Below are 26359 nucleotides of genomic sequence, written 5' to 3' on the forward strand. Positions count from 1 at the left end.
CAAATTAAAAAGAAATCAGAGGCTAACAGAATGCGGTTGAACAATGCATCAAGTTACGCGTCCCACTTTTTTTATACGTACAAACAGCTGTGCCTCAACCTCAACCACATGTTCTGCCAGTACTGTGTGTTTTCTTAGTATTATACTAAGAGAAAAATATTCCAGCTTAGGCCTATGGTAATATTCCTCGCTCGACCTGAACCTGTATCACTTTAAGCTGCCTTAAAAGTCTTTCTTGTGAAAGGCCTGTGTTTTTCTCTTTAGGCACAGACAAATTTTTGTGACCACATCGTATTACAATAACACATTAGATCTTGCAACATCATCGCACGTCCTTTAGGCTAATAACGGACAGATACACGTGTAAGGGTTATCATGGCGTGTTGTAACACCGCGTTTGCCCGATCGTTTAGAATAAAATGGCCTCCATTTAACACATGGTTTGCGCTGGCGATGACTGGATCATGCGAGATGAGAATAACCAGCCGCAGAGCACGTGCACCACCTGCTAGAAATTGACTGAAGCAGACGATATTTAAGTCCTCGTTTCCGCAGACGATAAGTGTCTGAATGAGAGAGAATTAAGCGTATCTGCGCCGCTGTTCTTCATCGAGCGGGGGAGAGAGTCGGCGGAAAAAAATAACAGCGTTCAAGACGAAAAAGAACTTCTCTCTTTACATGATCTAATTTGGACCAAAGGCAGTGCTGTATGAAAGTTGTTGCGGGCGACTCTTCCGTCAAGAAAACTGCGGAGGGCTTGTGAAAGTGGATAGGGCGAATTGCCTTTGAATATATGGTCGTTACAATATGTGTGCTATGCTATAGCATAAGAAAACACTGTTATATGACTGGATTTAGCAAGAGACAAGATTAAGGCACACATTGTGTACCGAAGATGTTACAGTATTTGACGAAAGTGTGCTACATTCCATTATATCTGCTGATGCCATTCCTTTATTATGGGTCCGCTGAAACTGTGGGTAGGTATGAGTTACTTATGATCAAGAATAACTTTTTTTTTACTATTTCATTTCTAATAAATCAAAAATAACAAAAAAAAAAGTCATGAAACGCAATGTATGTGATTTATGAGTGTGACGTTTGATCTGGTAATTTATAGGCTACTTTTCGTATTCAGCCCTCAGTAAACTTGGAATTGCCCTAGGAAAAACCACCTAAACTATGTACGAATATATTTATTGTTTACTGTGATCTTCACATGAAAACTGAATTTAGTTAGTCTTTTGTAAATTTGTGTGGCTGTCTTAGCTTTCATTTGTTGCGACTTTTTAACATTTCTGTGGCCCATTAACCAGATGTGTTTACGGGTCCCTAAAGCGCATGAAATGTAACACTGTATTGTCCCACCCAGTCATAGAACCCACCGCGTAATTAATGTGCGCGATATGGGAGCGGTTTAGCATTGAGACAGAACCCCGAAGTTTTGTAAGTCATACTCAGCTGGAACATTGTAGTGTCAAAGTTAATTGAGATAATGCAGCGCGTAATGCGTACCACATTGCTGTAAAGCCATGTGGAAAACATAGTCACCGAAAGTCGTACGTGCGAAGGGCCTCCGTGGCTCAGTTGGTTAGCGCGCTAGCGCAGCGTAATGACTCAGGAGCCTCTCACCAATGGGGTCGCTGTGAGTTCAAGTCCAGCTCATGCTGGCTTCCTCTCCTACCGTACGTGAGAAGGTCAGCCAGCAACCTGCGGATGGTCGTGGGTTTCCCCCGTGCTCTGCCCGGTTTCCTCTCACCATAATGCTGACCGCCGTTGCATAAGTGAAATATTCTTGAGTACGGCGTAAAACACCAATCAAATAAATAAATAAATCGTACGTGCGTATTCTTGTACATGTCGCTTACAGCATGAGAGTTTTTGTACACGTACAAAGGCAACGCCAGTGGGGTGTGAGTAAACCAGCCGAAAAGTCCCATTAGAAAGAGAGTGTTACGTTACACATGTGCAATTCAGGCAACTGAGTCCAAGATTTGCCTCCGAACTGAAGAGTGAAGGAGCACTGATTTGGTAAAACTGCCACACCGACATTTTAGGTTGTTGATACACTATTAATGTCTACATTGTTAGACTGCACCTAGTTAAAATATATCAGAATTTTATCTGTGTTGGATAGGACGGAAAACTCAGAGCTGATGTAGAGCCTGATATAGTCGGCATATATAGTCAGACACAACGTGTGGAATCCGGAATCCCAATATAGTCGGCATATATAGTCAGACACAACGTGTGGAATCCGGGACCCTGATATAGTCTGCATATATAGTCAGACACAGCGTGTGGAATCCGGAAGCCTGATATAATCGGCACATATAGTCAGACACAACGTGTGAAACCCGGGAGCCTGATATAGTCGGCATATATAGTCAGACATAACGTGTGGAATCCGGGAGTCTGATATAGTCGGCATATATAGTCAGACACAACGTATGGAATCCGGAAGTCTGATATAGTCGGCATGTACAGTCAGACACAACGTGTGAAATCCGGGAGCCTGATATAGTCGGCATATATAGTCAGACATAACGTGCGGAACCCGAAAGCCTGATATAGTCGGCATGTGTAGTCAGACTCAACGTGTGGAATCTGGGAGTCTGATATAGTCGGTATATATAGTCAGACACAACGTGTGGAATCCGGCCTCTGACTTAGGCTTTTCATTCTAACTGGTCATGCAAACGCTTAAAGATTAACAACTCATACTCCCCTAGCTCTATGGCTGATTAAAGTAGCATAAATTAAAACGGATGCTGTGTTTTAATTGCAGTGTATTAGAGCTGGAACTCTCCATTCCCATGTACATGTAGGTGTCTGCGTCCTTTCAGCTAATACACATATGTGTACCATATTTGGACCCGTGATATTTCGAATGTTAAGCTAGTTTGATGGAAGTAAAATGATTAAGATGAATTATTCACAAAATTCTGAAAAATGCACCGATTAATGTATTTTTAAAATCTAAATTAGTTGTCTGTCATTTTGGATGAATGATTTTATAGATCTAATAGAATATTTCACTTATACCACGGCCGCCAGCATTATGGTGAGAGGAAACCGGGCAGCGTCCGGGAGAAATGCTGAAACCAGCATTATAATGATCGTAAGAGGAGGCACCGGAATTTTTTTTCTTCAGCGGCAGGATATAGGACACATAATATTGCAGCGTTACACATACAACACATTATTTTATGTGACAAACACAACACGTTATTTTATGTGACAAATACAACACATTATTTAATATGACAAACACAACACATTGTTTTATGTGACAAACATAACACATTATTTTATGTGACAAACACAACACATTGTTTTATGTGACAAACACAACACATTATTTTATGTGACAAATACAACACATTATTTTATGTGGCAAACACCACACATTATTTCATGCGACAAATACAACACGTTATTTTATGTGACAACACAACACATGGGTCTACTGCAGTAATATTAAACCTAAAGGACAGTTGTATCATATTGTAAGGCCCAAGCGCAACACAGCCGTGTGAAACCATGTTCATAAAATAACGACTATTTCATTCAAATGAAAAGTACATGTAGTCATCGATTTTTAACAATAATAATAGGAAGAACGTAAGAGGCCGTATTTGAAGGTTTCGTTTGATCGTTTGCCAAATTGCACACTGTCGTCGCTACTCTTGTTTTGTTCTGTATAGGCTTATCGTTTTGAGCTGTATAGTCTTTTACACTGATTGAATATGAGGCACGAAAGCTAACAACCATGCGTCATGCGTCGTTCTGTTTACCATATCCTGTTTACTTCCCATTTCGAACCCCCCACAGGGGAACTCAAAGTTAAACATTGTGTTATTACAGCGGCTAACTATGTAACGAAACGAGCGGATGTACTGGGTTTAAAAGTAATGTTAACAACCCATAAATAATGCTAAGAAAACATAACCGGGTCAGGAATGTAGTTACAACGCCACATCTCCTCCATGCAGCATTGGCGACTGCGTGTAAGTCCTGGTTCTTTCGCCGACAAAATCTTTAGTTGAGAGTATTTTTTTCTCTTTGATTTTTGAATCTTCTCAGACTGTATCTTCATTATGTCATACTTTTGTCAGGTTTTCCACTCTTGCAGAGAATATTCAGGAACTACCAAATCCGCCAAGCTACTGTAAGAGTTCATAGAGTATGAACTACTGTTTTCTAAGTGGCATATATCAAGGACCTTTATGAACAAACCACCGTATTAATTCTGGCAACAGTTCTCTATGAATTGACCATTGTTGATTAGAATCCCTAAAACACCTCTTATTCGCTTGCCGCAAATCATTCCATGGAATAGAGTATGAATACCAGTTACCTTGTGCTCCTTCGGTTTGTACTAAAGAGCAGCAACTAGAATCGTTTGGTGGCATGGTCCATATCAAAGGTTTTCATTTTGTTTTATTTTTTAATCAGAGAATATTAGTGAACTCTTAATTCCACCAAGCTACTGTGAGAGTTCATTGAGTATACACGACTGTTTTCTCAGTACCACACAAACCGTGGTGTTCAATGCAATATCTCACCATTTTCCTTGCCCATTCGGTTTGTTCGAAAAAGCGCCACCTAGGATGGTTTCATGTGTAGGAGATCTAAACCACAAATCTTTCGGTTTTTATAATCTAGACCACCATCTTGTGTTCAGTACCCATCACTTGTAAAAAAAAATGTTACCAGCATTAACAAACAGACATATAAATATCCCACCCTCAAACATCAAGCAGGCAACTGGCTTGAAATAGGTTCTTGAGAGCTCTAAATACTCCATGAAGTTGATAATGAGCGACATGTGTACATGATAGCTTGAAAAGGGAAAACAAGTATTTCCTACGGTTTATTACAAACCATCATGACGTCACAACCTTCATCATGATATCTAACACGAATCACCCATCTGTCGCTGAAGACACTTTTTACTTTATCACAGCGTAGGGGTCCTCCTTTCCTGTGCACCGCTCAAGTTTCATTTTCTTTCCAACACGAAATCTTTTGGGGGAAAATGAAGACAGAAAAAACGAATTGCGGTCACATAAGTAGGCGAACCTAAATATGTAAAAAGCGTGACCTTATGTAACCAACATATGGTTTCAATATAAACATCCTTTTATGTGGTTACGATAACAGACTGGTACCTTGCCTGAACTTATACATTACTCGGAGAGGAGTATGTACCAGTACAATTTATATTCAGGTGTATATGTTTTCACTGTGTTCATGCCATACTAATTGATCATATTCCTCAATTTATAAACGAATTCCTCAAGTTATAAACGAATTCCTCAAGTTATAAATGAATTCCTCAAGTTATAAACGAATTCCTCAAGTTATAAATGAATTCCTCAAGTTATAAATGAATTCCTCAAGTTATAAATGAATGCCTCAAGTTATAAACGAATTCCTCAAGATATAAATGAATTCCTCAAGTTATAAATGAATTCCTCAAGTTATAAACGAATTCCTCAAGTTATAAATGAATGCCTCAAGTTATAAATGAATTCCTCAAGTTATAAACGAATTCCTCAAGTTATAAATGAATGCCTCAAGTTATAAATGAATTCCTCAAGTTATAAACGAATTCCTCAAGTTATAAATGAATGCCTCAAGTTATAAACGAATGCCTCAAGTTATAAATGAATTCCTCAAGTTATAAACGAATGCCTCAAGTTATAAACGAATGCCTCAAGTTATAAATGAATTCCTCAAGTTATAAACGAATGCCTCAAGTTATAAGTGAATTCCTCAAGTTATAAATGAACTGATCGACCTTTAGAATAACCTGACGTTTTAACAGTTTAGCTTTATTTTTATGCCACTTCAAAGAAATACAATGTTTTGTCTACATTCCTAGTACTAGGTGGAACAGCACATGATACGTGTGTATTTTTTTTTAGTTTAAATGTACTTTTACTGCCAACAATTACAGGTCTGATCATAAAACTTTGGGCAGAGATTTTTCTTTTTATAGTTATAGAGCAAGCTGCGTTATATTTAGATGGAAATAGTGTACAGAATCCCTGTTTGTACGAACACGCCATTTTCGATCTACTGAGAAGTTTTCATTAAGCCATTCAAGAACGTTTAACACGTGTTTCTGTTAATCTTGGAGGAAGCATGCCCGCTTGAGAATGTGCCCACGCATACATCTAACTTCTTCACCCTTTCCCATCCACCTCTACCCGACCCTCTCTCCCCCACCCCCTCTCCCCCACCCCCTCTCCCCGGCGCTTCCTCTTCTCACCCAGCTCACGTCGGTGTTTCTCGCCCCGACTAGACGAAATAGCGCGGTGATCCTAAGATTATAACGTATGCATTTACTAAATGATTACAAGTCTCCTACCACACAGTGTCTGCCAGTCTGGCAACCATACCGCCTATATGTCAGAAAACATGCCTGGATTAGGGTGACAGCTTTCACAGATAACTTTTCTGCGCCGATGAGTTAATCTAAACGTCAACTCCTATATTCTAATAATCACTCGTAGACCATGAAGGGACGTTCCATGCCGTTAACCACACGAAGGATTGCCAAAAAATAACTTAAACCATCAGTTTCCACTGGAATATGTAAGAATGAATTGTGTAAATATCCAATAAAGTTGAAACATGTAAGAGAGCATCAGTTTTCAACGATGTAGGAAGACCGCCGACATTCTAGGCATGATGTCCAAATGAAATGTGAACTAAAGATATAACTGTTATGTGCCTTACAGGCCCTTACCTTGCCGAGCCGGGAGAAATTCTCAGCTTGCTTGCTGACCTTCCCACTTACGCCGACATGAGCTGGACACACAGCGCCAGCATCGGCGAAGGCTCCTAATTCATTACGCTAATACGCTAACCCCTTAGAGACCACTGTATAAGAGAGTAAAATCTACTCATCTCATTACTGTGTGCAAGTAAAAGCATATCTTATGTTTCATTAAGCACGAAATAAACAACCAGTCTGGTCATGGTAAGATATTATAGTCGATAACGTTGGTTTACAAGATGATTAATTTCACAGACGTACTAGTACATGTTCCATTAAATAGAAAAGCATAAGTTTCATATATTTGAAGTATACAGGCGATAACGCATTTTTGCTATATCACATGTCCAAGGCAGACTAATAAAAAATGGTTTCAAACAGTAATCAGGCACGTCAAAAGAATATTATACAAGATATATACTTGGGAATCTGATTTCTTCTACCTAGAACTGGAACACCCGGTGCGGCGTTAATCACCAATCAAATCAATCAGTCAAGTCAAATCCAAACAAAATATCATATTCAGTCAGAGATAATAAATATATAAGCATAAATATCCTTTTAGCTATAGACACTGTCTTGATCTGACTGCTTGCAAAGTGTGTTCAGCACGTGATAAGGCATTACACTGTGCAAAGGCCATGTACTTCATACAGAGAAAAACACGTTAAAAATTTCAATCTTGCGGGACAAATTATGCACGTGACAAATCGAAAATACAAAGGACAGGGTGTCAGTTCACATACGTCATATGTAGATACGGGCATATGGTGTCATTTAAAACTTGTCGCATATAACATTATGTAACATATTACATTAAATAAACTAATATCCGCTGAAAGGTGGGAATAGCCCTGCGTCATAAAATTCCAGACTAGTGTATTAATACATCTGGGTAATCAGACGATTTATTTAACCACCGATTTACACATGTGCTTCTCCGCTATAAGGCTAACACGTAATTCGGCACCCGGTTGCAATGTTTATTTTTGCACGGCACAAATATAAAACCGTTGTTTAAACTTGGTACAGCATGATTTAGCAGCCGCTTAATGAACTGACAGACGGATATTCTGTTTCGTACCCGTCAATCACGCAGACTATGTTCCACTAGCGCATGTAACATATTACAGAACAAAGATCAGATGGTAATTCTATCTCTACCTGCTATTTCAGATATGAAAACAAATCATGTACTAAGTGTATTATCAAAGCCTACGAAACTAGACCGCCTTTTCCCAAGCAGAGGTAGACAGACGTATACATTTTGTTTCGATTCTAGAGCAGACTTATTTATCTGTTTACTGAACTGTTGTTTAATACCATGTTTAAGAATTCTTCACTTCAGAGAAGGCTTAAGGAGATCTTGTTTGATTTGTGTTTTACGCCGTACTCAAGAATATTTCACTTATACGATGGTGGCCAGCATAATAGTGAGAGGAAACCGGGCAAAGCCCGGTGGAAACCCACGACCCTAAAGAGTTCAAAGTTCAAATATAACGTCCTCTTAAGACCCTGAGTGTAGCGTTTGAAGACCTAATTTAATCCATGTCCTGGCGTTGCTTTTTTAGAAAGTAAATTTTTGACTTTTGTTTGTTAATACCGATGAAGCTTAATGATATTTAATCCCGATGTATGTCCGGGCTATGTCTGATTTCCCTCCACCATATGCTGGCCATCATCGTACAAGTGAAATATTTTTGAGCAAGATGGAAAACATAAATCAGATAAATAAATATGCCTACTTGAGCCCTTCTTAGCATGGCTCCAGAGAGCGTCGGATGTATAACGTTTTCCTCCCCCCGAAAACGATGGCCAAATATAACAACCTCACTGCGAATAGGAAACTCTCAGTAACGCATGTGTTCTCTCCTCTGGCACGAAAAGAGTGAAAAGTGATCAGTTTTCTTACAGATTAAATTCCCTTATCGTGCAGCCTTTAAGAAAATACTTCTTTGCTTTCCACAGAAAGAAACTTAATCTCCGGAGTGTGTAAAAAATGCACTCCAAAGAAAACATTTCGTGACAGCGATATCGTTGTACTATGTTTTTGGAGAAAAGTTAAAGATTTCGAAAAAAAGAATGTTTTCTTTTGGGTTTGGAATTCCCCAGTATATTACATTTCATTATAAGTACAAAAAAAGTTTACTTGATACTTTTTAAAGTTTTATCAGTATGTGTAAGTCCAGTTATACCGTTTAATTAAAGAATGGATATCTTGCTGACAAAGTTTGGAGAGGTGGAATTTATTTACATATAGACCTACATCCTCAGTTATTTACCTCGCCGTAAAATCTCAGATTGTGTGGTTTTGCTGTCATTGGTATGTGTTAATAAATGTGTTTATCTATTTTAGTTGGATTTAGCGCTATAGTCAAGCATATCTTTTTTTAATGACGGAGATAAAGGTGAGAAAACCAGTATTAGCGAATCACCGCCCTTGGTCGAGCACCTTTTTGCCCAATGTCTCCATATTTATGTATTTATTTAAAATTTTAAAAAGTTTTACGCCAGTCCCAAGAGTATTGCTCGTTCGCATTTGCAGCCAGGCTGATAGGTAGGAGAAGTGACTGTGACAAAACACAATTAAATATACAGTAATAGCTGCGGAGAAAATGATCATTTCCAGGATTAGTATAGCGACGATCCGTTTTTTTTTTAGAGAAGAACCGATGTCTACTCTATATACTACAGGTATAACAAAATTTTGCTGTATTTTACAACAGAGAAATTGAATGTGAATACTTTACAACATCACATTCACTGAACATATTAAAGTATTATAGCTGTAGGTTTAGTGCAATGACTTACCATCGGATTAGGTGTAATCATTTCAGCTGTAACTTTGCATGATGGTGTATATTTGATAGAATGGTTGTTGTAAGCATTGCCGTAAGCATTGGCGATGCCGTATTTTTTTTACATCACCTGGATTGAATTACCACGCTACTGACTGTTTATCTACAGAGAAATGCACTGTGGCACAAAACGCCAGCACCTTTCACTTTTTAACACGCCATCTTTTATTGGCTGGAAACAATGGAGTAAACGAGTTTAACGTTTCAGATCCCTGTCTCCCCGCCAATCATAAGATTCTCAGCGAAACGTGGCGGAGCGTGGAGAACGCCATCGAAGCAGCCAATGGGAGCCATTGTGACAACACGATACCGACTGGCTGGTTCAGAATGAGGCTGGGTGGCAAAGATGCGATTATGCCGACAGAATGCGTTGAGGTTAGGAAGATAAAATGTATTTATATTAACAGATTATTTGCTAGCAGGGACGAACATCGGACCTGGGGTTCTCCATGGCTGAGGTGGTTCACGTGCCTGCGGAGCGCAATGACCCACGAGTCTCTCACCAATGCGATTGCTGTGAGTCCAGCTCATGGCTTCCTCTCAAGGTCTGTCATCAACCTGCGGATGGTCGACGGTTTCCCTCGGGTTTTGCCCGGTTTCCTCCCATCATAATACTGACCGTCGTATAAGGGAAACATTCTTGAGAACGGCATAAAACACCATTCGAATAAATACTATCGAACCGGCAGTGACCTTGGAATATAAGCATCCCTTTCGATTATACACCAAAGTAATGTTTCATCAAAATATATTTGCACTAGCCTTTATTGAAAATAAGACTCATGTAGAAGTAAATCATTTGAATTATGTCTTCCAAGTTGTCCCTTTCAGCTCACCACAAACCGTTCCCTATGCTAATGGTGCTTACATCCTGGTCTCGAATATAAGGTTTTTGTTTAAATGTTTTTGCAACATAAGGAAATAATTTAACTGCATGTTTCTTTGTTTTTCTTCAGAATAGCATTTCGCACACGGCGAAATGGTAATCGTGTAGACATTTACTGAAGTTGATAAAAAAAACTTATCATTGAAACATTAGCTCGAAATACTATAAAATTAGATTAAATAATAAAATTATTACTATTATTTTCTTATGAATTTTTAACATCCAGGTTGAGCACTGTGGTACTTTGGCTCCTTTGTGGTTATCCTTGAATGAGAAGGGTCCTCTGCACATCGGCAAAGAGCGTATGGGTAAAGCATGCGCCACCTGGCGGAAGAGAGATTCAACAGAATGTTGCTTGTTTAGTAAACCTGTGACGGTGAAAAACTGTGGCGGATTTATCATTTACAAGCTGAGACCACCCCCAGGGTGTGATATGGCGTACTGTGCCAAAGGTGATGATCAAAAATGTACACACGCACACTTCCTGGGTAAACAATTTGAGCAGAATAGTCAACGTAAATATATATAATAAAGTTTTTCTTCAAAAGAAAGGCCTGAAAAAAAAGAGTTTGTTTTATTTTTCAGATTTTTTGAGATGAGTTACAAGCATTTAAAATACTTAAGACCAACTTGTTCCACGCACCAAAAGTGGAGTTAACTCGCTTAAGTTCACATTGTCACGAGATACCACCGTATAATCCACTATTTTAGAGGCTTTTAGGTCACATACAATAATTCCTGGAAATATAAGTCCTAAAATAAACTACGTTTTAGGTCACTTTTGATGGCCGTTCTTTTGATGTAAACTTCAGTTTTACGTGTGTTATTCTTTGAAGCAACTTAAGTGGATTTTTACCTGTAGTAAGGCAGACCAAAGTGAGTGATGTGATAACTGATACCGTTATGGTTTGTTTATTATCGAGGAATATTTATAGAAATATAGAATTTTGTTATATCTAGTCCTTTTGTTCAGTTTTTATAAAATAATTCGACGTTGTTCTAAAAGAAACCATTGTTTATTTCTGGTCGAAATTCGAAAAAAAAATGAAATAAGAACAATCTGCTGTTGTGTTTCAGAAATTGGAAGCAGTCAGAAATCCACACGTGTATCAAGCCCAGATTGTAATCCGGGTGAAGTGTTTGACACAGAGACTGGCGCCTGTCGGACGATAGAATCCACACAAGGTAAGCCTGGCCTACCTAGTCCTTATGGGGAAACGAACTCTTATAAAGTAAAGACAGTCAGGTCAGTGCATGAATACTTTACTGATATCTTACTTTACTGTTCACCTCATTATATAATGTTTATTCTCACTTTGGTTGTCAAGTTGGAAAAAGCGTATAGCGACAAATGCATCAAACACAATCAATATATTGGCGTATCTTACACGTTGTCTTATCTTACATGTTGTCTTGTCTTACACGTTGTCTTATTTTACGTGTTGTCTTGTCTTACACGTTGTCTTATCTTACGTGTTGTCTTGTCTTACATGTTGTCTTATCTTACGTGTTGTCTTGTCTTACATGTTGTCTTATCTTACGTGTTGCAGGAAAATGATATTACAGTGACACTATAATAGCTCCATGCATGTTATTAGTCTCCGGCCGTACGTGGGAAGGTCTGCCAGCAACCTGCGGATGGTGGTGGGTTTCCCCCGGGCTCTGCCCGGTTTCCACCCACCATAATGCTGGCCGCCGTCGTATAAGTGAAATATTCTTGAGTACGGCGTAAAACACCAATCCAAAAAAAAAAAAATCATGTTATTAGCATATTGGTTTACGGGAACAAAATCCGCTGATTCGTAAAACCATTTTTTTAAACCAGCCGTTGACGAGACGGCTATAGCCACAATCGACTTACCGACCTTAAGGCCTGCGGCCACTCGTGGATCTGTGTACATGAACTGTTCTGCCAGCGTCATCACAGAAGGGGGACGATACAAGATCTACTGGTACACCAAGACATCGGACAGATTAAATGTCGTGCGGGAAGAAGACGAGGGTTTCCCTCTTAGCTTACTGGAAATTGGAGACGTCATCAGCATCGGACAAACGGTGGGAAGCCTTTGTTTTCGTGTTGGTAGATATCATTTACAAAGTGTTGTAAGAGAACGGTATTATCGTTATGAGGGAGTCGCTATTAGGGCTTTTAATTTACAGTATTATATGGCTATTTAATCACTGGAATTTTTACTGCATGAATATGCAGAAAGTGTAATGTTTGATCTTTATTGTAGTACCGTAACGTTAGTTTTGTTTTTTATTTGTATATTCCAGACTCCAAAAGATTGTCATTTTATTTCTAATTTTGTAATGGAATAATGAAAAGATAGTTTTCAAGTCGTTCAAAATAAGGACTTATAGTAATTCTACAGACTTCATGAGTACGTGTACCGGATAATGGTTAGAAAGAAATAACACTACTTCAGTACGTGTACCGGATAATGGTTTAGAAAGAGATAACACTACTTCAGTACGTGTACCGGATAATAGTTTAGAAAGAAATGACACTACTTCAGTACGTGTACCGGATAATGGTTTAGAAAGAGATAACACTACTTCAATACGTGTACCGGATAATGGTTTAGAAAGAGATGACACTACTTCACTGTCGAAGAAGGTGTTTAAGCTGTGGATACTTGATCTTGCTTGATGAAGTTCTCAAGCCGAGATAATTGTCCTGAGAAATAAAGCAGTTTGCTTTTTTGCAATGCCTCTCTTCTAGAAAAAAACAGTTGAAGTCATCCAAGAATACAGCATGACTTGCAAATACAGTCTAGGAGAGCAGTTCACCTCAGAAATAGCAAGGAAATGTCAGACTTGCCAACGAGGCATCACGCTGCCTGAAGCAAGCAGTGATCTAAGAATATATTTACGTGTAAATCTGAAGTGCATCTATACTGTGTACAACGTTCACATAACTTGTCTTTTTAGATCGTCTGTGCTATCGAGCCCACGTCCTTGAGCGGCGACAGTGGAGGGAAACTCTTCAGCCCTGAATACTTCATGGGTATCAAGGTACGAGTACTCATACAGTCTGGCTGTTAACTTTTACTTTGAAGTAAAGGCGTTATTTGAGAGGCAATTACGTCGTTCGCCACATGTTATTTATTTATTATCTCCATCTGACAGGTTATGTGTTAGCTAGCGATTTGTCTGTCTGTCTGTTTGCGTGCATGACAGCAACTTTACGGGAAGAGTTCTGCACGGATTTAGATGACTTTTGTTGTAAGCATACAGCGTTCCGCATGAAGGGGATAGTGAAACAACTGCTTGACCCTTATCAGTATAAATAATGGCTCGGGCGGGGCCGCTTACATACCTTCGGTCAGGCGTGTCAGTGAAGCAGCACTAAATAAAAGAGCGGTGGAAATCCGTCCTGCAACGAAGGAGGCACATTACATGCACTCCAAGGGTACCTTCGTCGTCATATGACTGAAAAATTGTTAAGTACGACGTTAAACCCCAAGCACTCACTCAACCCATTATCTCGCTGTTAACGGTGACTTAAGCCATGAGGTTTATGTACATGGGGAAGAGAAGCGGTTTACTCTGGCACTTCCAATAATGGACCTTAGCGAAGTAATGTAAGTGAAGAATAAAAGTACAGCGTTAAATCCTAATCAAATCTTAAGTACATGACAAGTTATGACTCTGAACTAAATGAAGCAGCCTCTTTAGCACATGACAAATCATGACTCTGGACTAAATGAAGCAGTCTGTTAAGTACATGACAAGTCATGACTCCGGACTAAATGAAGCCGCCTCTTTAGTACATGACAAGTCATGACTCTGCACTAACTGAAGCACCCTCTTTAGTACATGACAAGTCATGACTCCGGATTAAATGAAGCCGCCTATTCAGTACATGGCAAGTCATGACTCTGGGCTAGCTGAAGCAGCCTCAAGTACATGACAGGTCATGGCTCTAGACTAACTGAAGCAGTCTCTTAAGTATTAATAACCTTGTCCACTATGACAGGGCCCTGCGGACAACAGCTGGATAGACGAAGACAGAGTTAACATTGTCAAATTCACCACAACCGTGCCTGTCATCTGTGACCGTCTCAGGAAGCACTGTCACATGACGCTGTACATTGAAAACAAAGGTATGTACAGCATGATGCCGTAGCTACCGCCATTGGTTCCTGATACGCGTTGGCTTACATCTTTGATAAAGTTGTCAAAATATTTGACAGCTCGAGTTGTCCATTCGTTAACAGTTATATAACATATAACAGAGTCCTCCATAAGAGGTAATGTCAGCGAGTTATTTTCCTACATACAAATACAGACTTATTTGATAATATGAATCATAAAGAGTGACCATGTTTCCTTCAGTCCAAAGAAAAACGCTTTAAAGACAAAATATCTTTTTTGATTTTCACCACGTTCATATTTGAAATTGAAATCACACTAGCATCACCTGATTTTCAGCTGGCCCAAACGACGCCCCGGTGACGTTATCAGAGTGTGAACTAACATTCCGACCTGCGCTTTGCAACGGAACGGATTGTGGGCACGTCATTCTCCGCATAAAACCAGGTCAAGATTTTACAAACAACTTTGCGAGAACAGTGGCTCTTGGAGGGATGATAGAATCGTTGTCGATGTGGATGTGGAATGGCTACAAAATCCAAGACGTAAAGGTGAGTGTCAGATTTAGAATCACGTTACAATACTAACTTTCTCGGAGTTTGTTGTTGTCAGAATTGATCTAATCGCAGCCGATGAGTGTTACGTTCTGTCTTCTGATGTGAAACTTTGCTTATGATCGTTGTTAAAGTTATGACTAGTTCACATTTCTCAGTGATAACAACGACTCATTTTTATTGCTTCCTTTATATATGTAATCACTTTGTATATTGTTTGCGCTGAGAAGGAATTCATTGTGAAGGGCGGATGATATATTTTCGTGATTTTAATGTTTACTGTATTCTACTTCATCATAATTTATCATGCATGTATCCAATGAGCAAAAATCTATTACGCAATAATTTGAATTATCTCACAGCTCCGAGTGAGAAACGTCCCTACAGCGGAATGTTACTCCTTCACGGACCCCCACGTGCTGACCTTTGACAGGAGGTGAGAATGATTACTTCCAGTTTTTCGCTTTATCCATGACACAGTTTGCAATGGTCAGAATTCTGGATGAACTGTTGAAAAGAAAGTTCCCAATTCGTATTTCACTGATTCTCTATTCCCTAATATTTATTATATTGTACTGACTTTCACGAAGTGTTCTTGCACCTGGCATGCAACTGTATTTATGTACTTGATGTAAGAATTACCGACTGGAGGAGTGCATTTTAGCGCCTAAATTATCATCACTGGCATTAAGAAATAAATAATATGACAGATTTGTTATCAACGACAGTAAATGTCCACAATATGATTGGTGTTTTACGACGCTCTCAAGAATATTTCACTTCTGGGACGGCAGCCAGTATTATGGTGGGAGGAAAGCGGACAGAGCTGGTCAAAATATCGATGACCTGTACACATGTATGTCCCCTTGTCAAATGAACTGTGTAAATGTTTTCCCACATTTATGCATTTTATGTTAACATAAACGTACGTACCAAGAATGTGTCCACAACCAAATCACAGGTCGTTTTATTTGTTTAATTGATATTTTACGCCGTACATAAGTATATTTCACTTATGCCACGGCGGCCAGCATTATGGTGGCAGGAAGCCGCACAGAGCCCTGGGGGAAACCCACGACCATCCGTGAGTTCCGTACCTTCCCATGTACGCCGGAGAGGAAGACAGCATGAGTTGGACACTCACATCGACCGCATTGTTGTCATAGGCAGTTTCAAAGCTCGGCATATACGGGAACTTAAGACCCAAGTCAACTGACCCCTATGGTTGCGCCAGGTCACAAGCGCTGGTGTATATGCGAAATACCGATAACAATCATAGTTTATTGACATTGTCAGAACTGCTATACTGCGTCCACGTAAGTTTATTTACGTCCTAACCCTTTATGCGCCTCAGTCTTCAGTTGGACATGACTGTGGAGAATCACTGTTTAAATTGATCAAAATGACAACCACAGATATACAAGAGAGTTCGGGACACGACTCAGTTCACCTGGTCATTTGGAGATGGTCCCAAACGCTGATGGCCATGCTACTTGATTGACTGGGATACACGTAACGACTGTAATAGGCTATGTTGAGTCGCGTCGCTGTTTCGAATACAGGAGAATCTAGGACCTGACGCAACAGTTGAGTTGAGTTGAGTTCAGTTGGATCCTAACCTCCCGTGTATGGCGAGCTTTAGGAATCCGAAAAAAATGTAGCCCTTAGCTGCATCCAAGCCTTACCTTTATGCAGTTCAATCTTGAAGTCGTACGGCCATCTGCGACCGGGACCAAACCTGTCCGACTAGTCCACTTGAGTCGCGTTTTAGCTCTCGTGTACACGTGGCTGACACTTCTGCTCCTCCATTATTTGCTTATTGTTGATGTTTAACTCAACAATGTTTCCATTGTACGACAGCAATCAGCTTTATTGATGGAGGAAAGCAAATTCTATGGCACCTACTACCGCCCTTAGACAGGTACCCGGCAAGCTTACTGAGTTAAAGCCTCGGCGAAACCAGCAACGAGTGTAGTTGTGTCTGGCTGCAGATAACTATGGTGGATTGAGCTCTTCCTGAATAAAATTTATTATTTCAAAAAATACACGTATAAATTTTATAATTTGTGTAACTAAAATGAAACTATCTGTTATAGAAAGTACGATTTATACAGAAGAGGAACATTTGTAATGTATAAAGACAAATCGGGCGATTTTGAGGTGAGTTATCGTTTTTAACTTCCATATAATATATACATAACTGTCTTCGAAATACAGAAAATACAGTGTTTGACGGTTGTGTTTCAAGACTGACGGAACAGTAGACCCACACAGTTTTGCACAAATATTAAACGAGAAGCTAATCATGGAGATGATCTGTAAAGACATGTAACAAAAATAAACATTTGATGTTTAAAACATTTCAGTTTGTATTTTCGTTTTATTGTCTGTTGAATACAATTGATATTTCGAAACAACCAGTGCAATAATTTGTAGCTTCCGTTTGAGAAATGTAAAATTATCCCACACACTTTGAGAAGACTGTCCAAGAGAACACATGGTAAATATCTTAGCATCAGATTAACAATTTTTGTATTTCAAGTTAGTTATTGATTGATGGTCGTCCGCTCAGTATGTATCATTCCACCTGTTTAGTCACGTGAGACTTTTCGTTTCTCTCGGTCCTCAGCTCCATGCTCGTGTATGGGATTGCCGGAATACGGCAGGCTACTGTCACTGCGGTTTTGTCGTCCGAGACAGGAAGGACATCATCTCCATAGATATGTGTCACGAGCGGAGTTTGCCGGGAACTGCCGAAGTGAAGGTTCTGAGCCATAGCTTAAGCGATGGAGTGAAGATCCTGGAAGCACGTGACGGCGCTGTTATAACTGTAAATCGTCTACACAACTATATATGTCTCTTCTAATATCCCTTAACAGATGTGCTAAAAAAATCATTTTGCCTACAACCCTAATATTTCTGTCTGTGTATAAGGTAAATGTATCCAGTCTTTCTAACTAGGCGAGGCCACATCTTCAGCTTCAAATTCTTTCCCTAATGTTTAACATTACCAAGACACCTACAAAGGAATATATTAATATGCCCTCAACTAAATTTATTAAGTATATTTGTTCTCTGAATTTTAAATCTGATCTATGCATGTTGAATAGTTATCGACCTCCATATTTCCTGGTTGGTTCATCACCTTTCTTTCTTGGTTATAGTCAAGTGTATTAAAACAGAAACCGTATCAGTTTTGGACTGACCAATTTCTTTACAGTTCATGAAGTATTTCATTTCCCTGGAGAAGACAAATACAGGTTTGATGTTCTACGTCAGCGACGTCAGAAAAAATATTACGTTAAGTTGAAAGATCCCATTATTAATAAATGGGACGTCGTTTCCGATGACTGTTGGTGGAAGAGAAACTCGCTCCCACAGACACAGAAAATAGTCGAATCAGAAAACAAAGATGGGGGCAAAAAATAAGTGGTCGGTTCCTTTATGCGTGACAGATTTAAAAAACAATGTCCCATCTGAGCTGTATGCCTTTTGCCGTTATTCAAGTGTGTATAATATAATAATTGAAGGTGTGATAGTATATGGTGTTATAACGGCCATATGGTGTTATCATGGCCATATGGTGTTATCACGGCCATGTGGTCATATCACGGCCATATGGTGTTATCACGGCCATATGGTGTTATCATGGCCATATGGTGTTATCACGGCAATGTACAGGCTAAACGACTATAACAAGGTAGCTGTAAACATGTCTGTTATTTTGCAGCAAAAATTGGGCATTTGCGTATACGCTAAAGACAAGACATCAAACCATAAAAATACTTAAATTATTATAAAATATAGTTATTTACAAATTCTGTGGATTTTCTTTCCACTGTACTAAATTGTGCACTGTACTAAATTTTAAATTGTGAATTTCAGCAAAGGAAACCTAGTTTAAACATATGTATAGAGCGCACTAATGTTAAATGTTAACGCTGTATTGAAAGCTTTGTTTGTATTTTTCTACCCTGCTAGTTACTTATGGACAACGGTGCCCGTGTGAAGACTAACATCGACTACTGGGGTTTATCGCTGACTCTCCGGGTATCGGGGTCGAACTTTAACCAGACACTGGGGCTGTGTGGAACGTTTGACGGAAATCCGGCTAATGACCTCCACGACGAGACCGGCCAGGTGCTTCACGGCTACGATGACTACGCCACGGCGGCAGAGTTCGCCGAGTTGTGGAGGTGTGTATCCAAGTCAAGAGAGAGCTGATGTTTTGTTCAATGTGTGTATGTATGTATGGATGCTCGAAATTTATCGTCGAGCAGTCATTAGGTGTGTTTACATACATTGTGTCTTCTGGTGGCAGCTCGAGTCCATGCCGCCAAAGTACACCCGCCACTGAAGTAACATACCGAAGACAGCAGACATAACACCCCGCCTGTTACGTTGTTCCCTTATTTCTAAATTCGAACATTACATACAGAATTAAATCTCAGGCCAACACAACCGAGTCTTTTCAGTTTCCAGCCATGGTGCCCACTTGCTTTTTTGCGCAACTCATATATCCCATAATATTTTATTATGGTAGTCACGTGACAAAGGTGTGACACTGTAAGTTCGCTGACTAATGATACACTCCCAGTCACATTGAACTGACACCGGGCCAACCAATCATGTTTCCTTGCTCTAACCTCTCTGTGCTGAGCATTAAGCGAGGCAGCAGCAAGCAGCATTTTAAAGTCTTTGGTATGACCCGACAGGTTTGATCTTGGGGTTACCCAACTTCGAGGCGGAGGCTGTAACCATTAAGCCACCGAAGCGCTCATTGAGGGGCATTTTCCGCAAAACAATCAGTTCCACGAAGTACAAGACGACATCATTCAGTTCTGTTACGCTGCAATGCTTGTCATCTTCCTCTTCATCTTATTAAGCGCAAGTATTCAGAAATTGTGGCGTATTACAGAAAAGAAAACATGAGTACTCTACTGGGACAGAAATGCTTATGTTTGTCTTCATTTTAGTGTTTTTAACACCAACACTTTCTACCGGTATCGACCACGTGTTCATGTCAGTCTTCTCTGGTACATACACTTACTGTAGCAGGGCAGCATGCTTCCTTTAATCTCATCCCAGTCCCCTTCACTCAGTAAGCGACAGATAAACAAATCAGTAATTCAAAACCACAGTTGGTTGGGCAGCTTTGGCCTGAATATTTTGAAAATGACATCACACATTAAGGCCAAAAATTCTGCCCGGTTCTTCCCAGCACGATTTTAATATAAGTAAAATATTCTTGAATACGGCGTAAAGCACCAATCAAATAAATAAATAAATAAAACTATTTTCTTTTGGTAGACTCAATACAGGAGAAAGTCTGTTCGAAAAATTACCGGACGATGAATTCTCCGAGGAAGAACACAAGGCTGAGGAAAACGTACCTAAGTGCAAATGTGTCAACAACGGGCTTAAACCTTATAGTCCTGCCAATCGCCAGTGTACTGACTTAAACAATGCTCCAGAGAGATTAGAGATTCTAAAATACGAAGATAAAACAAGTTATTACACTCAACCAAACACTGTTCCTCTGTTCGGTGATAATATAGCTTTAGGGAGGAAAAGGAGGGCGGCGACATCGATACTGCCGCGAACTGGACAAGCTCAAAGCGTGGAGATTCAAGATGGCGGAATTGGAAGTGGTGATTTCACTAGAGAGGAAAGTTTTACGTTTCCATCAAAAGTTCATACAGACGAAACAAAATCAACAGAGGAAGACTTGCTTCCAGACTTTCTCCAAGAAAACTTTTTACAGTTCTCCTCGTCCACGGACGATTTCTTTTTAAACACCTTGTTGCAATTCGCGAACAGCGGATACCAGTTTGAACCGGACACGGACGGTTCTAACGAGGATATCATTTATCCAACATGGCCGACGCCTAGCGGGCTGACCGAAAACGAGGCTTACTCGCTCTGCTCTGACGTCATCCTCGACTCGGCCGTGGCGTCGTTTTGCGGGTCGGCACTGAGGGAGAAAATTAACGACGCCATAGACATTTGTGTGAAGGATATTCAGATAAAAGACGACACGGTGATGATCCCGAACGCCGTGACGCTTGCTGAGAACATGTGTGAGCTGTCTGTGATAGAACGTTCCGTGTCGTTCGCAGCCGGCTCCACCATAGTCGCCTGGCCCGGGGGTCTTCGGGACCTGTTTAATTGTCCCCAGGCGTGTAACGGACAGGGCACATGTACCCCAGACGGGTGTGTATGTGATTCGGGTTTCTGGGGAGCGGACTGTGGCCAAAAGGCAGGTAAACAAACTATTCTAAACCACTACTGACATTTTGCAACAGCAATTTAAGGTGTGACTCCATTAGTCTTATCAATCAATGCGTGGATCCAAAAGCTATGTGGGAGGGCGAAAAAAGATGTCAAATAAATTTCAACTTACATCACTGCATATTTTTTATCTAATTCTGCGTAAGCCATGGTGCAAGAGGGCGTATAATTTGATACTATCTATTCATTTACATCAACAGTTAAAATAGTACACTAACTGAGGTAAATTGACACGAGGCCATATTTCACCGTTTGCCAACTATCACATTGTAGTCCCTGCTCTGGATTTACTCTTTATGCTGTACGTCTTTTATAGAATTACTGTTTGTGCTGCCCTGCTTCATTTACGTAATCTCTCCCGTTCAATATAAATGTAATTTTAGGCTAGCAGTTTGATCATAAACGGAACTGTTTTAACTTTAACGTATTGTCTCTTTCCAGTGTAATTGAATGGAACAGAATCTATGGAATGTTGTAAATATATGTATGGGTCTTTGATTATCCTTGTTTTTCGTTCCAGTGGAGTTTCTGTTAGCGTCTGATGGCACAGAAGCTCTTAGCTCAGTCCCTGTAGCTAATCTGACCACGTGTGACAGACGCACCCAGGACTGTACTTATGTGGTCGTCCCTATTAACCTAGACACTGCCACTAACGGCAGACCCAAGTTCCAGTGCAAGGCAACTCCTCTCAGGGTACGGTCGTGGTATCGAAGTGGGTAGAGTTCTATCAGTACCTTGATGAATACGTCGTTTGATTAGCTGATTGACGAAGTGCTCAGAGAAACATCAAGGTCTTTTGTTACATGTAACAGATGTGAACGTCCAAATTATTGACACCGAGTAGTAGTGCAAATGATATATTTTAGTGAGAAAATTTAATGCACCTGAATGTCAGCAAATAGGCGTAACTACAGCGGCAAATTCAAATCAAGTAAATAAACAAATGGAAGAGGAAACATTTTTGTGCGTTTCCTGGTTTTCCTTATGGTCACTCTCATTTCAGTTTTCCAGTGAAACATGGGTGCCGTCTGTGGCAGGGATTGCTTCGTCCACCCGAGTACTGCCGGATGGCGGCGTTCGCTGTGCTCTGCCGCCAGGGGAGATAAGGCGAGCTAGAATCGTCGGTGTGGAGAAATCACCTGTCCAAGCTTTCTCTGTGGAGGTATAACTAAATCGTGTTGTGTGATTCTTCAGATATCCGCAATTCAATATAGATTTATATAGGTTACACGAGCGCATTGTTTGTCAACCTCTGTCATCTTTAAGAAGTTCAGCATAGCACGACGATCGTTTTGCTCCATTGCACATGGAAATGTGGTCGCATCAGCATTTTGTCATCGTAGTAACCTCTATGCGGCTTAGTAATACGCTGGGCAAAGTGTTCAGTTCTTTCAAAAATAATTACCCAGCTGATATGTGTATGTAGGTATGTATGTATGTTTGGGGTTTAACGTCGTACTAGCTGACGCGTGGTCACATGTTTTGACGCATGCGTATTTTAAAAAATACACCTCACGATCAAGCACAAGAAGAACACCACCCTCAACAACAACAACAACAATAGGCCTTTATGATCAAGATGTTTAGCCCAGAACCTGATAAGGCAGCTTCAAGTTTTACCCAGTCGTATGTGCACATGAACTCATCATACTTGAAAGCACACTCCAAAACAACTGCTAGAATCTATATAAATGTTTGTATCCAATATTCGCAGAGCATTTGTAATTTTCCACATAAATTCATACGTACGCTTAGTCTCCGGTAGCAATATTATTTACTGTTTATTATAGTGTATGTACCTGTTCAGTATAAAGGATCGATTATTTTTGTCTGCTATCAACCCATTGTAGGTTACAGACAAGCTGGGGAGAACAATTGACGGGCTGCGAGTTTTGATCTATGATTCGCTTTGTCAGTCATGTCCAGACGGAGGACAGTACGGTTGTGAAGTCAAGGTAAAGCAACAAAAACAACGGTGCATTTGATAACAGGGCGTTATTCCTCCCAATCACCAGTTACCTTGTACATTGCCCTATATTATATATCTGTGGTTACTTGTATTTGGATCAGTTGTGATATTAAACTTCTACGGTATTGTATGACCGTATTCTTATACAAAATACAAATCAACGTGGCAGTTCGAGCTCATCAGCGAATTCTAATTAAAACCCACTCCGTAATCTCTGTAAAACAGTTATTTAAATAAAGTATTAACTTTGTGCCAAGAAGGGGGCCTCCAGCTAAAGTGGTTAACCCGCTAGCTCGGTGCAGTGACCCAGGAGCCTCTCACTAATGCGGCTCATGTTCAAGTCGAGCTCATGTTGGCTTCCTCTCCGGTCGTACGTAGGAAGGTCTGTCAGCATGGTTGTGGTTTCCCCCGGGCTTTGTCCGGTTTCCTCCCTCCATAATTTTAACCGTCGTCTTATAAGTGAAATATTCTTGAGTACAGCGTAAAACCCTAATCAAATAAATAAAAAAATAAATATTTGTGCCAAGGTATTTAACCCAGTTCAGTGTTCATCTATCAGGTCATGTCTTCAATTTTGCTTATTCTTCACTATATTAATCGGAAAGTTCACTTGTACGTAAAGTTCTTATGATACCATGATACACGTTTAGTTTGTTCGGTGTGATTATTTTTAATTCGTCGCTGTCACCACTTATTACCTGTGACTATTTCTAATCCATCGCTGTCACCATTTATTACCTGTGACTATTTCTAATTCGCCGCTGTCACCACTTATTACCTGTGATTATTTCTAATTCGTCGCTGTCACCACTTATTACCTGTGATTATTTTTCTAATCCGTCGCTGTCACCACTCATTACCTGTGACTATTTCTAATCCATCGCTGTCACCACGTATTACCGTGATTACTGTTTTATATATTTGACAGGATAATGTGTGTTTGATCAACAGCCTGTGTTACAAGGCTCTGGAGGTGAATTCTAGGAACACCTGTCAGCAGTGTGTACCTGAGAGCAACCAGTTTGACTGGGCACAACCCAAAGGTCTGTTACATATACGAAACAACTGAATCAGTGTATTACCTTCAAATCAGCGCATTACGTAAATTTATGCTGAGCATTTTGTTATGTTTGGGGCATTTTGGGCTAAAGGTTTAAATTTGTTTGAATTCATTCCCATTTAATGAACAACGACCATGTCTATAATATTCTCATCGCAACTGGTTATGCAACTGAACAAAGTTAAAAACGCTGTCCAAAAGGTAGATAATAATGTCTTTATATGTGTATGATTCAGTTACCTGGAAAGTGTCAATATCTTAAGCATATTGCAGTTTTAGATTCTGACCTGCATTTTCTTTAAGTAATGCTTTATGTGAGGTTCCCATATGACCACATATGCGTTTGCTTTATGTGAGGTTCCCGTATGACCACATATATGTTTGCTTTATGTGAGGTTCCCTTATGGCCACATATACGGTTGCTTTATGTGAGGTTCTCTATGACCACATACGCGTTTACTTTATGTGAGGTTCCCTTATGACCACATAGGCGTTTACTTGATGTGAGGTTCCCTTATGACCACATAGGCGTTTGCTTTATGTGAGGTTCCCTTATGACCACATAGGCGTTTGCTTTATGTGAGGTTCCCTTATGACCACATATGCGTTTGCTTTATGTGAGGTTCCCTTATGACCACATATGCGTTTACTTTATGTGAGGTTCCCTTATGACCACATATGCGTTTACTTGATGTGAGGTTCCCTTATGACCACATATACGTTTGCTTCATGTGAGGTTCCCTTGTGACCACATATGCGTTTGCTTGATGTGAGGTTCCCTTATGACCACATAGGCGTTTGCTTTATGTGAGGTTCCCTTATGACCACATATGCGCTTGCTTGATGTGAGGTTCCCTTATGACCACATATACGTTTGCTTCATGTGAGGTTCCCTTGTGACCACATATGCGTTTGCTTGATGTGAGGTTCCCTTATGACCACATAGGCGTTTGCTTTATGTGAGGTTCCCTTATGACCACATATGCGCTTGCTTTATGTGAGGTTCCCTTATGACCACATATGCGTTTACTTTATGTGAGGTTCCCTTATGACCACATATGCGTTTGCTTGATGTGAGGTTCCCTTATGACCACATATACGTTTGCTTGATGTGAGGTTCCCTTATGACCACATCTACGTTTGCTTCATGTGAGGTTCCCTTATGACCACATATGCGTTTGCTTGATGTGAGGTTCCCTTATGACCACATATGCGTTTACTTTATGTGAGGTTCCCTTATGACCACATATGCGTTTACTTTATGTGAGGTTCCCTTATGACCACATATGCGTTTGCTTTATGTGAGGTTCCCTTATGACCACATATGCGTTTACTTTATGTGAGGTTCCCTTATGACCACATATGCGTTTACTTGATGTGATGTTCCCTTATGACCACATATACGTTTGCTTTATGTGAGGTTTCCTTATGACCACATAGGCGTTTGCTTTATGTGAGGTTCCCTTATGACCACATATGCGTTTGCTTTATGTGAGGTTCCCTTATGACCACACATGCGTTTGCTTTATGTGAGGTTCCCTTCTGACCACATATGCGTTTGCTTGATGTGAGGTTCCCTTATAACCACATAGGCGTTTGCTTTATGTGAGGTTCCCTTATGACCACATATGCGTTTGCTTTATGTGAGGTTCCCTTATGACCACATATGCGTTTACTTGATGTGAGGTTCCCTTATGACCACATATGCGTTTGCTTGATGTGAGGTTCCCTTATGACCACATATACGTTTGCTTGATGTGAGGTTCCCTTATGACCACATCTACGTTTGCTTGATGTGAGGTTCCCTTATGACCACATATGCGTTTGCTTCATGTGAGGTTCCCTTATGACCA

At 40.1% G+C, this 26359-nt stretch overlaps 1 protein-coding gene across 1 annotated transcript in view; it reads left to right on the forward strand.

Moving 5' to 3' along the window:
• Nucleotides 1-491: 491 nt before the first annotated feature.
• LOC135464413 (von Willebrand factor D and EGF domain-containing protein-like) overlaps nucleotides 492-26359 on the forward strand; it is a 41265-nt gene continuing 15397 nt past the window's right edge. The window contains exons 1-17 of the mRNA XM_064741840.1: nucleotides 492-980; nucleotides 9857-10023; nucleotides 10761-10986; nucleotides 11612-11719; nucleotides 12360-12589; nucleotides 13469-13552; nucleotides 14517-14643; nucleotides 14972-15183; nucleotides 15549-15622; nucleotides 17283-17346; nucleotides 17816-18016; nucleotides 19168-19382; nucleotides 20497-21449; nucleotides 21998-22170; nucleotides 22481-22639; nucleotides 23328-23432; nucleotides 24375-24489. Coding sequence (XP_064597910.1) covers nucleotides 896-980; nucleotides 9857-10023; nucleotides 10761-10986; nucleotides 11612-11719; nucleotides 12360-12589; nucleotides 13469-13552; nucleotides 14517-14643; nucleotides 14972-15183; nucleotides 15549-15622; nucleotides 17283-17346; nucleotides 17816-18016; nucleotides 19168-19382; nucleotides 20497-21449; nucleotides 21998-22170; nucleotides 22481-22639; nucleotides 23328-23432; nucleotides 24375-24489 — 3298 coding nt within the window. The 5' untranslated portion in view covers nucleotides 492-895. The remainder of the gene's footprint in view (nucleotides 981-9856; nucleotides 10024-10760; nucleotides 10987-11611; nucleotides 11720-12359; nucleotides 12590-13468; nucleotides 13553-14516; nucleotides 14644-14971; nucleotides 15184-15548; nucleotides 15623-17282; nucleotides 17347-17815; nucleotides 18017-19167; nucleotides 19383-20496; nucleotides 21450-21997; nucleotides 22171-22480; nucleotides 22640-23327; nucleotides 23433-24374; nucleotides 24490-26359) is intronic.

This window comes from Liolophura sinensis, chromosome 4 (genome assembly GCF_032854445.1).
Source record: "Liolophura sinensis isolate JHLJ2023 chromosome 4, CUHK_Ljap_v2, whole genome shotgun sequence".
NCBI classification, from domain to species: domain Eukaryota; kingdom Metazoa; phylum Mollusca; class Polyplacophora; order Chitonida; family Chitonidae; genus Liolophura; species Liolophura sinensis.